This window comes from Phycodurus eques, chromosome 4 (assembly GCF_024500275.1).
Source record: "Phycodurus eques isolate BA_2022a chromosome 4, UOR_Pequ_1.1, whole genome shotgun sequence".
NCBI lineage: Eukaryota > Metazoa > Chordata > Actinopteri > Syngnathiformes > Syngnathidae > Phycodurus > Phycodurus eques.
The window spans coordinates 5644278-5656858 of NC_084528.1; the positions used below are offsets into that span (position 1 = coordinate 5644278).

General features: G+C 41.3%; 1 protein-coding gene across 10 annotated transcripts in view; it reads right to left on the minus strand.

The window, feature by feature from the left end:
* Positions 1–12581, minus strand: part of LOC133401149 (intermembrane lipid transfer protein VPS13B-like) — a 482547-nt gene that overhangs the window by 391270 nt on the left and 78696 nt on the right. For 9 of the 10 annotated variants that reach the window (XR_009768384.1, XM_061673719.1, XM_061673718.1 and 6 more), the window contains 3 exons: positions 8239–8408; positions 7492–7686; positions 3143–3267 (listed from right to left, as the gene is read on the minus strand). Coding sequence is in view for 9 of the 10 variants with exons in the window: in XM_061673719.1 (XP_061529703.1) it covers positions 3143–3267; positions 7492–7686; positions 8239–8408 (490 nt within the window). In the remaining variant the exon portion in view is untranslated. The remainder of the gene's footprint in view (positions 1–3142; positions 3268–7491; positions 7687–8238; positions 8409–12581) is intronic. The other variant, XM_061673722.1, reaches the window with a different exon arrangement.

Below are 12581 nucleotides of genomic sequence, written 5' to 3' on the forward strand. Positions count from 1 at the left end.
TTTACATGGCATCAAAAATAAATGTTTCAAAATTGACATGACATACGACATGTTAGTTTACATGGCATCAAAAATACTTAAAATGTGTCAGAATTTACACTTAATTATTTATTTCTACTTCTTACTGAATCGATATTCAAGCATTTAAATCAATATCAAAACAAATCGAATTGCAACCATAAGAATTGAAATCAAATAATTGGTGAGGTTCTTAAAGTGCCCCAAAGCGTAAATGCTTGTTATGTTTCTAAATACATTAAATATGTTGGAAGTAGGCGGCACGGTGGCCGACTGGTTAGAGCGTCAACCTCACAGTTCTGAGGTGCGGGGTTCAATCCCCGTCCCCGCCTGTGTGGAGTTTGCATGTTCTCCCCGTGCCTGCGTGGGTTTTCTCCGGGCACCCCGGTTTCCTCCCACATCCCAAAAACATGCATTAATTGGAGACTCTAAATTGCCCGTAGGCATGACTGTGAGTGCGAATGGTTGTTTGTTTGTATGTGCCCTGCGATTGGCTGGCAACCAGTTCAGGGTGTACCCCTGCCTCCTGCCCGATGACAGCTGGGATAGGCTCCAGCACGCCCGCGACCCTAGTGAGGAGAAGCGGCTCAGAAAATGGATGGATGGATGTTTGAAGTACTGAAAACATGTGCAAAGACTGAGAACATTATAGTACTGAATTGTTGAGATATGGCTTAAAACTCTTTTTCACCTTCTAAATGTTCCTGAGATTTGTGGTCAGGGCTTTATCCTCGTGATGTCAGGAGGTTTGGGCGTATACATTTAGTCTCCCACTATATAAACACCAAGTGCCCTTATTCCATGCAGTGGCAAGCCGATGTAATTGGCCCTTCCTCATTCATAATGGAACCGGTATAGTGTGCAGTTAGCCATCAAAGTATGCCCACAACTTGAAAAATCTTGCCTGAAGTGCAATGTGTTTGGTGTTATTTGGGCTAACATGTCTCTGCCATCTGGTCCCATGCGCTTTGTGTTATGAGGCAGCAGCGAACCGTATAGTATCCCACACCCCGCGGCCCAACGCCAGCCCGACAGCGGTTTGAATACACAACGAAGGTGCCGCACAACAGCGAAGGGCTCCTAGCCACTCGCGTTGCAGGCAAGGAAGAAGCACAACAGCGAAGGGCTCTTAGCCACTCGCGTTGCAGGCAAGGAAGAAGTAGGGAGTAGGGGGGCGGGGGGGGTCATCCGGCTGTCGGCACTGAAGGCTCCAACTCGCAATACGTGCACCACGGAATCCACCCCGTTCTCCTCACGACACGGCGCATCTGACAAGTACCTCCATCGATTAAAAGCCCGCTGAATTTCAATGAAAACAAAGGGGCAAAATGACTCTCTGCAGCCCGTGCAAGCGTGCGCTACGTGCATCGCTCCTCTCCCCGCAGATAGATAAAAACTGCGACAGAAGAAGTATTTGATTCAGAGCTGGAGGCGGCATTTTCAGAGCACCCAGCGACAAGCCTACAGCGTCTGGAAAATTAAAATATGTCTCAATTCTTGACCATTTTGAAGCCTGATTTCACAGACTTTGCAATTTTTTCCCCCCCATTCACTCATTGTAAGCACTAGTCTCTTCTGTGATGTGTCAAATTTACAAGTTGTTTTTTGGCCCTCATATTTATGACCTGGAAGTGTTTTTCATACAAATATTTACTGTAATTAAGACTTAATTAGTTCATCTTTCCCTCCCTCCCAATTTTTGGAATATATTGAGTGACACTATATTGCCAAAAGTATTCGCTCACCTGCCTTTGACTCACATGTGATATGAAGTGACATCCCCTTCTTAATCAATAGGGTTTAATGTGACATCGGTCCACCTTTTTACAGCTATAACAGCTTTAACTCTTCTGAAAAGGCTTTCCACAAGGTTCAGGAGTGTGTGTCGGGAATTTTTGACCATTCTTCCAGAGGCGCATTTGTGAGGTCACACAGTGATGTTAGACGAGAAAGCCCGGCTCCCAGTCTGCATTCTAATTCATCCCAAAGGTTTTCTATTAAGTTGGTGTCAGGACTCAGTGCAGGCCAGTCAAGTTCAACCACACCAAACTCTTTCATCCATGTCTTTGTGGACCTTGCTTTCTGCATTGGTGCACAGTCATGTTGGAAGAGGAAGGGGCCGTCCCCAAACTGTTCCTACAAAGTTAGGAGCAATGAATTGTCCAAAAGGTCTTGGTATGCTGAATCCTTCACAGTTCCTTTCATTGGAACTAATGAGTCAACACTTTGGAAAATTCCATACTCCCAACTTTGTGAGAACAGTTCTTCCATTTCTAACATGGCTGTGCACGAGTGCACAAAGCAAAGTCCATGAAGACATGGATGAGAGAGTTTGGTGTGGATGAACTTGACTGGCCTGCACAGAGTCCTGACCTCAACCCGAAAGAACACCTTTGTGATGAATTTGAGCTGAGACAGTCAGGTCTTGGCGGCACGGTGACCGACTGGTTAGAGCGTCAGCCTCACAGTTCTGAGGACCAGGGTTCAATCCCCGGTCCCGCCTGTGTGGAGTTTGCATGTTCTCCCCGTGCCTGCGTGGGTTTTCTCCGGGCACTCCGGTTTCCTCCCACATCCCAAAAGCACGCATTAATTGGAGACTCTAAATTGCCCGTAGGTGTGAATGTGAGTGCGAATGGTTGTTTGTTTGTATGTGCCCTGCGATTGGCTGGCAACCAGTTCAGGGTGTAACCCGCCTCCTGCCCGATGACAGCTGGGATAGGCTCCAGCACGCCCGCGACCCTAGTGAGGAGAAGCGGCTCAGAAAATGGATGGATGGACAGTCAGGTCTTCTCCTCCAGCATCAGTGCATGACCTCACAAATGCGCTTCTGGAAGAATGGTCAAAAATAAATAAATAAATAAATAAATGTGAAAAATCACTTAAACAGACTCCTAAACCTTGTGGACAGCCTTTCCAGAAGAGCTGAATCTGCTATAGCTGCAAAGGGTGGACCAACGTCAAATTGAACCCAATGGATTAGGAATGGGACGTTACGTAAACGCATATGTGAGTCAAGGACGGTGAGCAAATACTTTTGGCCATATAGTGTACGTGAAAGAGCTACACTTTGGTAGAACATCTAAAAATGAATAAAAGTCCTTAATCTGTAACAATAAGTACTCACCAGTATGCAGGCATCTGGATCGTCTTCCCATAAATTGCCGTACTAAAGGAGGGAATAACAGGGATGAGAGGAAGGAACCCGCTTGTACTGTCTTGGCATGTCAGGCCTGCCTGGAACCCAAACACCTAGAGAAACGGACAAACATATTAGCAGATGTGCTTTAGCTTGTTTGGACAGCACATCTACACTGGTGCCACCATTTTTCTCTCCATAAGGTTTTTTAAAACACAATAATTATGTGGCACCGTGGTTGAAAGCCTCACAGTTCTGAGGACCGGGGTTCAAATCCCGGCCCCGCCTGTGTGGAGTTTGCATGTTCTCCCCGTGCCTGTGTGGGTTTTCTCCGGGCACTCCAGTTTCCTCCCACATCCCAAAAACATGCGTGGTAGGTTGATTGAAGACTCTAAATTACCCGTAGATGTGCATGTGAGTGTGAATGGTTGTTTGTTTATGTGCACCCTGCGATTGGCTGGCGACCAGTTCAGGGTGTACCCCGCTTCTCGCCTGACGATAGCTGCGTAGGCTCCAGCACGCCCACGAGCCTAGTGAGGAGAAGCGGTACGGAAAACGGATGGATTATTATATGGCAGAAATGCTTTGGCCATTGCATTGTACTTTTACTCATACAATGATAACAGTTTTTACACACAAATTAAAAGTTATTATATTTTTCTGTGTTGATTATGAGTCCCAACTTTTCAGACAAACATTATACAGCACATACGTTTTTTTTCCAAATTCAAAGTCAACTCTGGCCGGTCATACCATTTTATGTGGCCTGTGAAATCTTTAAAAAAAAAAGCAGTATTACTTAAAAATATTTTTTCTGCCTTACAGTAAAACAGTGGCCATTATCTATGCATCCAATCTCTGTACCGCTTATCCTCACTACGGTCGTGGGTGTGCTGAGAGCATACCTCAGCTGACTTTGGGCGAAAAGCGGGGTAGACTCTGAACTGGTCGCCAGCCAGTCGCAGGGCACGTATAGACAAAAAACAATTCACACTTACATTCACGCATGTATGTACATAACCTACCATGCATATTTTTGGAATGTGAGAGGGAACCAGAGTACCCAAAGAAAACCCACGCAGGTATGAAAAGAACATGCAAACTCCACACAGGAAGGCCGTAGCCCGGTTTTGAACCCACAACCTCTGAACTGTCAAGAGGATGTGCTAACCACTGGTCGGTCCACTGTGCCGCCTGGTTCTAGCAGAACGCAACGAACATTTAGCTACTTTGAACATCCTGGGATGGATATCCTTTAAAACAGATTTCAAACTCATTCCGGACTGTGAGATGCAAGTTGGAAATTGGCACACTGCTAAAGGAACGTGGTGTTTTCAGTTTTAGTCATATTGTGTCAGATATCAATAGTACTATAGATGTCAATAGTATTACTGCTTTGACAGAAGGAATTAATCCTGAAGACAAGGCGCTACAGTATACTGTATATTAACATGCACATAACATGTACACATTATTGATTCCAATGTCTTGACAATAAAGCGCGCAATCAACACCTTATGAGATAGAGTGATCATGTCAATACTACAACAATATCAAGCCAAAATTCCAACATCCTCCACAGTTTCTCTGACAGGTCTTATAACCTATGTCACAATAGGTCACACTGCCAAACACATTATGCTGTTGAGACCAACCAACCACAGTGGGAAAAAAATCTGTACACTGTATAACTACAGGAAGTCATTGACTAAGTTCACATTCACAGATTAATCAGGTTAGTGACATAGTACTGTCCAGTTTTTCAAACATCCCTTTCCCTGTGGAGTCACAGTTTATATGTTTAGCCAAACTATGTCTAACTCCACAATGCTACGCGGCGAGTTTTTGGCTTGTTTAATGGGTAGGGTTCAACAAGGAAGAGCAGCTTGTTGCTACTTACTAACTGGCACAAGCCGAGTGCCATACTGCTATTTTAATTTTTGCAAGACCTCTATCATGACTCTTGTGGTTATGTTGGCACTCAAAAACAGGAGACTTTTTTTTTTATCAAATCAAAACACAATCACCAAATGCTTTTGATTGTGTCAACTTTTGAGATGACTATGAAGGTTCTCTCATTATTGTGATGCCAAACAAAAGTCAAGAAAGGTATGATGAGTGAATTAAATATAGCTGATGGCTTGCTTTGATTGACTATTTGAAAACAATCGCTCCGCTGTACAGGCCATCATTTAAAATGCAGGCCTCAACAGCAATTTTTATGACAAAGTCTAAATTGTTGTTTGTTGGTATTCCAGCTCGGATGTTCGATCAACGGAAATGTATTTGTGAGAAGAATTTTTTCCCCACTCAAACAGTCGAGTGTGTTAATACAGTTTTTAAAAGTCGAACACGGTCAATGGTGTTTGTTTTTTAAAAGTCTAGTTTGGAGCGATTTAATGCAAGAGTTAATTTTTCTTTAGTGCATGCAAGCGTATTCAATAACGACCTAGCGCACTGCATCAGTTCTTTCCAATGTTGCAATAAGAAGATTTCGGTCTTGTGAGGAGGACATTTTAGAGAAGACATGCAAAACTAAAACAAAGAGTGATAGACAACTAACACAATATAGTAGAGTCGATTCACCTTTTTTTGTTGTTGTTTGTTTTTAACATCGACTCCAATTTTGGAAATACTGAAGCATTTCTTCAGAAAATGCTTGCTTTTCGACTATTCGCTTAAGCCTCCCTTCCAGATTTATTTTAGTTATTTTCAACAACCATGGGGGTGGGATAATGGCTTACCACCACCATCAAGACAGACACCTAAACGCTGACAACCAGTCTCCATAAAACAAAGATTAAGATAAGTCTTAGTTTATATCCATTTCAAGTCATTTCCTGAAATGGGTGAGTTGTGGCCAGAGTGACCTCCACTAAGTCACAATCCCACTCTCAAAATACAGAAGTGGTATTTGACTGCAGATCGGCAGATGTTCATTGGCTAGTTGGTTGGACTGATCCTCATCCACTGACCAGTTTATTGTTAACCCTTCAGTGACCCTGTGATAAGACTAACAGCATGACATCCAGCAAACATCCTGCCTTAAAAAAAATACTTCCGGGCAATTTCAGGCCAGAGTATAACATCCAAGATTAACACAGATAGACAGTATGTGCCAGCTTTCCAAATGTTTTGATTATTCCCATTTGCCAAAGCTATTTATAGATATAACAGGATATACACATATTTATGTCGAAAACCAAGATCAAATCAGTTACAAATGTTAGATGAATTAAAGAAACGTTTCCTTTTGGAATGGTTTGTTGAACAGTTTCATTGAGTCATACTGTTCTCATTGAAAAGACTACACAGATCATCAGATTAATGGTAATAAAATGGTAGTCTGCACATTTCTTAAACTGTACCCCCATTAATCAGCATAAGTACATTTAACGAGTCACAATTAATTTGCTGCTGTGTATCTACTGTATGTGTTGTACTGTAACCGCGAAAGACTTAGCTTTCACTCGCTGGCCACTGCTTTAATGTTAACAGGAAGTAATATGTCCCATTGTACAGGGCGCGTCAATTAAATTTCTGCATGTGCGTCCAACTGCAAGAGCAAGCCAAGTGAAAAAACACATCCTAAATAGCCTGACCAATGGATTCAACAGATTGTGTTTGTAAATGTATGATGTGCATTTGAGTTTATAGAAATAGATTATAGAAATTTTAGCAATTAGTGAAATAAACATTATGACTGGCAAAATGCAGAACCTTGCCAAGGAGGTGTACAGAATAGAAATGAGTAATCACTAAGTGACATCTGGACAGTAATACAAAATATCAATCAACACAAACATGTCATTGAAAAATATACTGTATGCTGAACTAACTAATTAAAGTCTAAAACCGACACAACAACAGGGGAAGACCATAGTGCCAGCAGCAATAGCGCTCTTTAGCATCCCATTGAATGCTGTGAAGGACCAGAGCAGGACTGGTAATCCTCAGGAAGCTCACAGTGCTAAGATTTTTATGACCAGGTGGAAAAAGGTCATCAAGGTCACTGAAGGGTCATTTGCACCATAACAGGCTGGAATTACAAGTGTGGCTATTTAGTTAATTGACTATAGAGACTGGACAAGGGTCTATAAAAAAATAAATAAATAAAAAAATGTGGTGTAAATACGTGGGTATTTAAGTTTTTTTAATTTTTTTTATCAGATCTGGTGTACCTTTTAAAGAAGTTTTTAGTAGTTAGCAAGGTCAAAATGATTCAACTGTAGTCCATTTAACTAATTGTAATTATAATAAAGACAGGTGTCTTTTACGACTGTGAATTGGTGAAATGTATCAGAACTACTGCATCAATTCAAAATTGTCCCATCTACCTTCAGGTAAAAATGTGCATAGCAGTGATGTAGGAGGTTGTCAGGAGGCTGGTTGAGAGCACTAACAGTGCTGACCAATTCCAGAGCATACATCGGCACAGAATGCTCAACATTCACTCTCTCCACTTGGAACTGTACAGATGGTAGGGGGCGCGCTGGCTGAAATGCTGATATGTTGAGCAGTCCTGGAGTAGCCTATGAGATTAAATATGTGGGAAAGGACAACATAAAAGTGAGTATGCTATCCACATTGCAAACACTGGTTATTCAATGTTTTCTTCAGTTGTCTCTGTGTTAACTTGGTTGTAGTTTTGAATAATAAAAGGAGATGTGCTATTCTTCTACATAAAGTATGTCTTTTTAGCAGGTTTCTCCCCCCACAGATTGGATGGGTGCAGTGAGTTCACGGCTTCAACCAGTCATTGCCAGCAAAAGGTTTTCAGGGTTTTTTTTATTTTAATTTCTTAATTTCTTACTTTTGAGCCCCTGAAATGAATTGGTTGGGGTTTTCAAAAATGCTTTAGTTCCTGAAGTTTTTCCTGCAATCTTTTTGTTCAACCCATTGAATTAAAGCTCAAAGTCTGTACTTCAAACTGCATCTGAATTGTGCCATTTAAAATTCATTGTGGTACTGCACAGAACCAACATTCAAACAAAACAAAACTTCATCCCTGTCCAAATATTTATGGACCTAAATGTATAAAATGTAACATGAACAACAAAGGTCGTGTATATTTTTGCACTCACCTTGCATCCGGTGATGACGGGCATTAGCATATGAAGAAGATTGAATTCAGCCATAGAAACTGTGACTGAGACTTGGAGGAGTGTGAGACAAGTGAGTCTGGTGGGGATAAATTCCTCTAATCTTGATATCTCTTCTGGAGTGACTGGACAACAACTCTCCTCAACCATTTCTGCAGACATGATGAAGTCATTTAGTAATACCAGTAATAATAATTTTAAAAAAACTTGTCGGCTGATGTACTGCTCATGTACAGTAAAGAATATGGTCAAATGTGCAGTCGTGGAAAATTGTTCAATTTTCATTTATACATTCATAGACAGTATCTCATAAATGAGAGTACCTCCCCTCACATTTTTGGAAACATTTTATTATAATTTTTCATAGGACAACATTGACGAAATAACACTTTGCCACAAAGTAGTCAACCTGTATAAAAGTGCAAATTTACTGTGCCGTCAAAATAACTCAGCTCTTAATGTTGAAACCACTGGCAACACAAGTCAGTACACCCCTAAGTGAAATTGTCCAAATTAGGCATGTTGCCTGCCAAGAGATGTAGTCCAGCATCTCCTGGGTCGTCCCCAGGGGCCTCCTCCCCTTGGGACATGACCTGAACACCTCATCAGGGAGGCGTGCAAGGGGCATCCTAACCAGTTGCCCGACCCACCTCATCTAGTTTCTCTTGATGCGGCAGAGCAGCGCCTCGACTCTGAGCCCCTCCAGGATGACCGAGCTTCTTACTCTATCTCTATGGTAGAGAGATAGAGTAAGTAGTAGAGTAAATGGTAAATTTATTTGCAGAGGTGGGTAGTAATGCGTTACATTTACTCAGGTAACATTTTCTGTAAACTGTTCTTGTCAGAGTACTTGAAACAGACCGTACTTTTTACTTTTACTTGAGTATTTATGTGAAGAAGGATCGATACTTTTACTCCGTTACAATGACCGACATGCCGCTCGCTACTTTTATTTATCCATTCTTGCGTGTGCGCGTCTATTTTTAGACTCCATTTTCAACTTCCGCACAAGGCGCCCGTTCCCCTGTCCAACATGATCACTAATGTAATTTGACTCCAATTCACCAATCAGACAACACAAGGCAGTTGCATGACCGCACACGTAGCCTTTGCGAGCCAATCAAAATGACAAATTTGTGTGTGTGTGTGTGGAGAGGGAAGGGGGGGGGGGGGGGGGGGGGGAAGCCGCGCGAGTGTGTTTACTTTACTGACTCCCAACAACCGCACCTTTGTCAAGCAGCTCTAAAATTGTGACTGCCCAAACTATTTCACCCCACTTCTAACTTTAGAAAACACCTTGTGGTAAGTTGCAGATGTTTCTATTGTTGTTTTGGGAGTGGATGTGGCAAGATTAGCCCTATCCTATGGTGTCTCACATGCACACCCACACACAATCACTAAGTCCAGTCAGCAAACAGCTTCTTCATGAAGTCATTTAAGTGAATAAAGCAAATGTTTCAGTAGGGCCCCAATGCATGTGGTGTTGGTTTTTGGGGAGTTGAAAATTGAAATGGTGGCAGGTGTGTGTCGACTCCCATATATTATTTTTTTTTATTTGCTTTATTTGCTCTGATTTTTTTTTTTTAAAAGTTACTCACAAGTAACTCTTTACTTGAGTAGTTTTTTTCATTGAATACTTTCTTACTCTCACTTAAGTAAATATTTGGATGACCACTTTTAACTTTTACTTCATATATTTCTAAAGTAACAGTACTTTTACTTGAGTACAATATTTGCCTACTCAGCCCACCTCTGCTTATTTGGTTGAAATGATGTCAAGCATATGGGGAGATGGTAAGGAACATTTTCTGCTGCTTTGACAGTCGTAATGAGCACAGTGGCCTCCATCATCCGTAAATTGATGACAACCAGGAGTCTTGCTAGAGCTGTCCGCCCATCTAAACTGAGTGATCGCGGAAGAAAGAAGGGCCTTAAGTCAGGGAGGTGACCAAGAACCCAATGTTTACTCTGTCAGAGCTTCAGCATTCCTCTGTGGAAAGAGGAGAAAACATCCCGAAAGACAATGATCTCACTACAATGTGGTAGTGTGGCCAAACAGAAGCCCAAAGATGCAACTACTAATCATTCAGCAAAGGCTGTAAATACTTGCATACATGTGATATGCAACCCCAATTCCAATGAATTTGGGACGTTGCGTAAAACATAAGTTAAAACAGAATACAATGATTTGAAAATCATGTTCAACCTATATTTAATTGCATAGACTACAAAGACTATATATTTAATGTTCAAACTGATAAACCTAATTGTTTTTAGCAAATAATCATGAACTTAGAATTTTATGGCTGCAACACGTTCCAAAAACGATGGGACAGAGTTATGTTTACCACTGTGTTACGTCACCTTTTCTTTTAACAACATTCAATAAACGTTTGGGAACTGAGGACACTAATTGTTGAAGCTTTGTAGGTGGAATTCTTTCCCATTCTTGCTTGATGTACAGCTTCAGCTGTTCAACAGTCCGGGTTGTCCGTTGTCGTATTTTACGCTTCATAATGCTCCACACATTTTCAATGGGAGACAGGTCTGGACTGCAGGCAGGCCAGTCTAGTACCCGCAATCTTTAACTATGAAGCCACGCTGTTGTAACATGTGCAGAATGTGGTTTGGCATTGTCTTGCTGAAATAAGCAGGGGCGTCCATGAAAAAGACGTTGCTTGGATGGCAGCATATGTTTCTCCAAAACCTGTATGTACCTTTCAGCATTAATGGTGCCTTCACAGATGTGTAAGTTACCCATGCCATTGGCACTAACACAGCCCCATACCATCACAGATGCTGGCTTTTGAACTTTGCGTCCATAACAGTCGGGATGGTTCTTTTCCTCTTTGGCCCGGAGGACACGACGTCCACAATTTCCAAAAACAATTTGAAATGTGGACTTGTCGGACCACAGAACACTTTTCCACTTTTCATCAGTCCATCTTAGATGAGCTCGGGCACAGAGAAGCCGGCAGCGTTTCTGGGTGTTGTTGATAAATGGCTTTTGCTTTGCGTAGTAGTTGCATTTACGGATGTAGTGCCGAACTGTATTCACTGACATTGGTTTTCTTAAGTGTCCCCGAGCCCATGTGGTGATATCCTTTACACATTGAAGTCGGTTTTTGATGCAGTGCCGCCTGAGGGATCGAAGGTCACGGGCATTCAATGTTGGTTTTCGGCCTTGCCGCTTACATGCAGTGATTTCTCCAGATTCTCTGCACCTTTTGATGATATTATGGACTGTAGATGATGAAATCCCTAAATTCCTTGCAATTGTACGTTGAGGAACATTGTCCTTAAACTGCTCGACTATTTTCTCACACACTTGTTCACTAAGAGGTGAACCTCGCCTCGTCTTTGCTTGTGAATGACTGAGCAATTCAGGGAAGCTCCTTTTATACCCAATCATGGCACCCACCTGTTCCCAATTAGCCTGTTCACCTGTGGGATGTTCCAAACAGGTGTTAAATGAGCATTCCTCAACTTTCTCAGTCTTTTTTTGCCACCTGTCCCAGCTTTTTTGGAACGTGTTGCAGCCATAAAATTCTAAGTTAATGATTATTTGCTAACAATAAAGTTTATCAGTTTGAACATTAAATATCTTGTCTGTGTAGTGTATTCAATTAAATATAGGTTGAACATGATTTGCAAATCATTTTATTCTGTTTTTATTTGTTTAACACAACATCCCAACTTCATTGTAATTGGGGTTGTATATGTATATATAGAGAGAGCGAGAAAGCGAGAGAGAGAGAGATTTTTTAAAACCTTTAATGTCATTATAGGGTGTTTGTTGTATATAAAAATGTTAGGGAGGGAAAATATTCCATTTTAAAATAATGTAACAATTTCATGGAAAAAGTGAATCGCTGTACATACTTTAACATAACATTTGCTCAAGCACAACTGTTAACAAAAGAAAAAGAAACAAAGAACAGCATATCCGTGTTTGCATTTGTTGTGTTCATCTGTTATTTAGTTAGTCGGTGTTCCATGGAGAATGGTGTAGAATGATATGAATTGACATGAAGTATCTTGGAAAGTGTATACTCAATATTAATTAGTTAGACTGAGGATTTTTTTTTTTATTCAGCTGTTAGCTAAGGAAATGAGAGAATGCCCTTAAATCACTGAGATACTAACAATATATGGCATTAGTCATAAGATTCAGTAACGACCCAATTCTGTATTATCTATCACAGATGCTAAAATAAAGTAAAACCTACGGATGTTATCATTTCACCATAATGAGAATTATTGCTTTAGATATTACACACACATTCCATATTCTTTCACAACATGCCAGGGATGAACTCGACAGC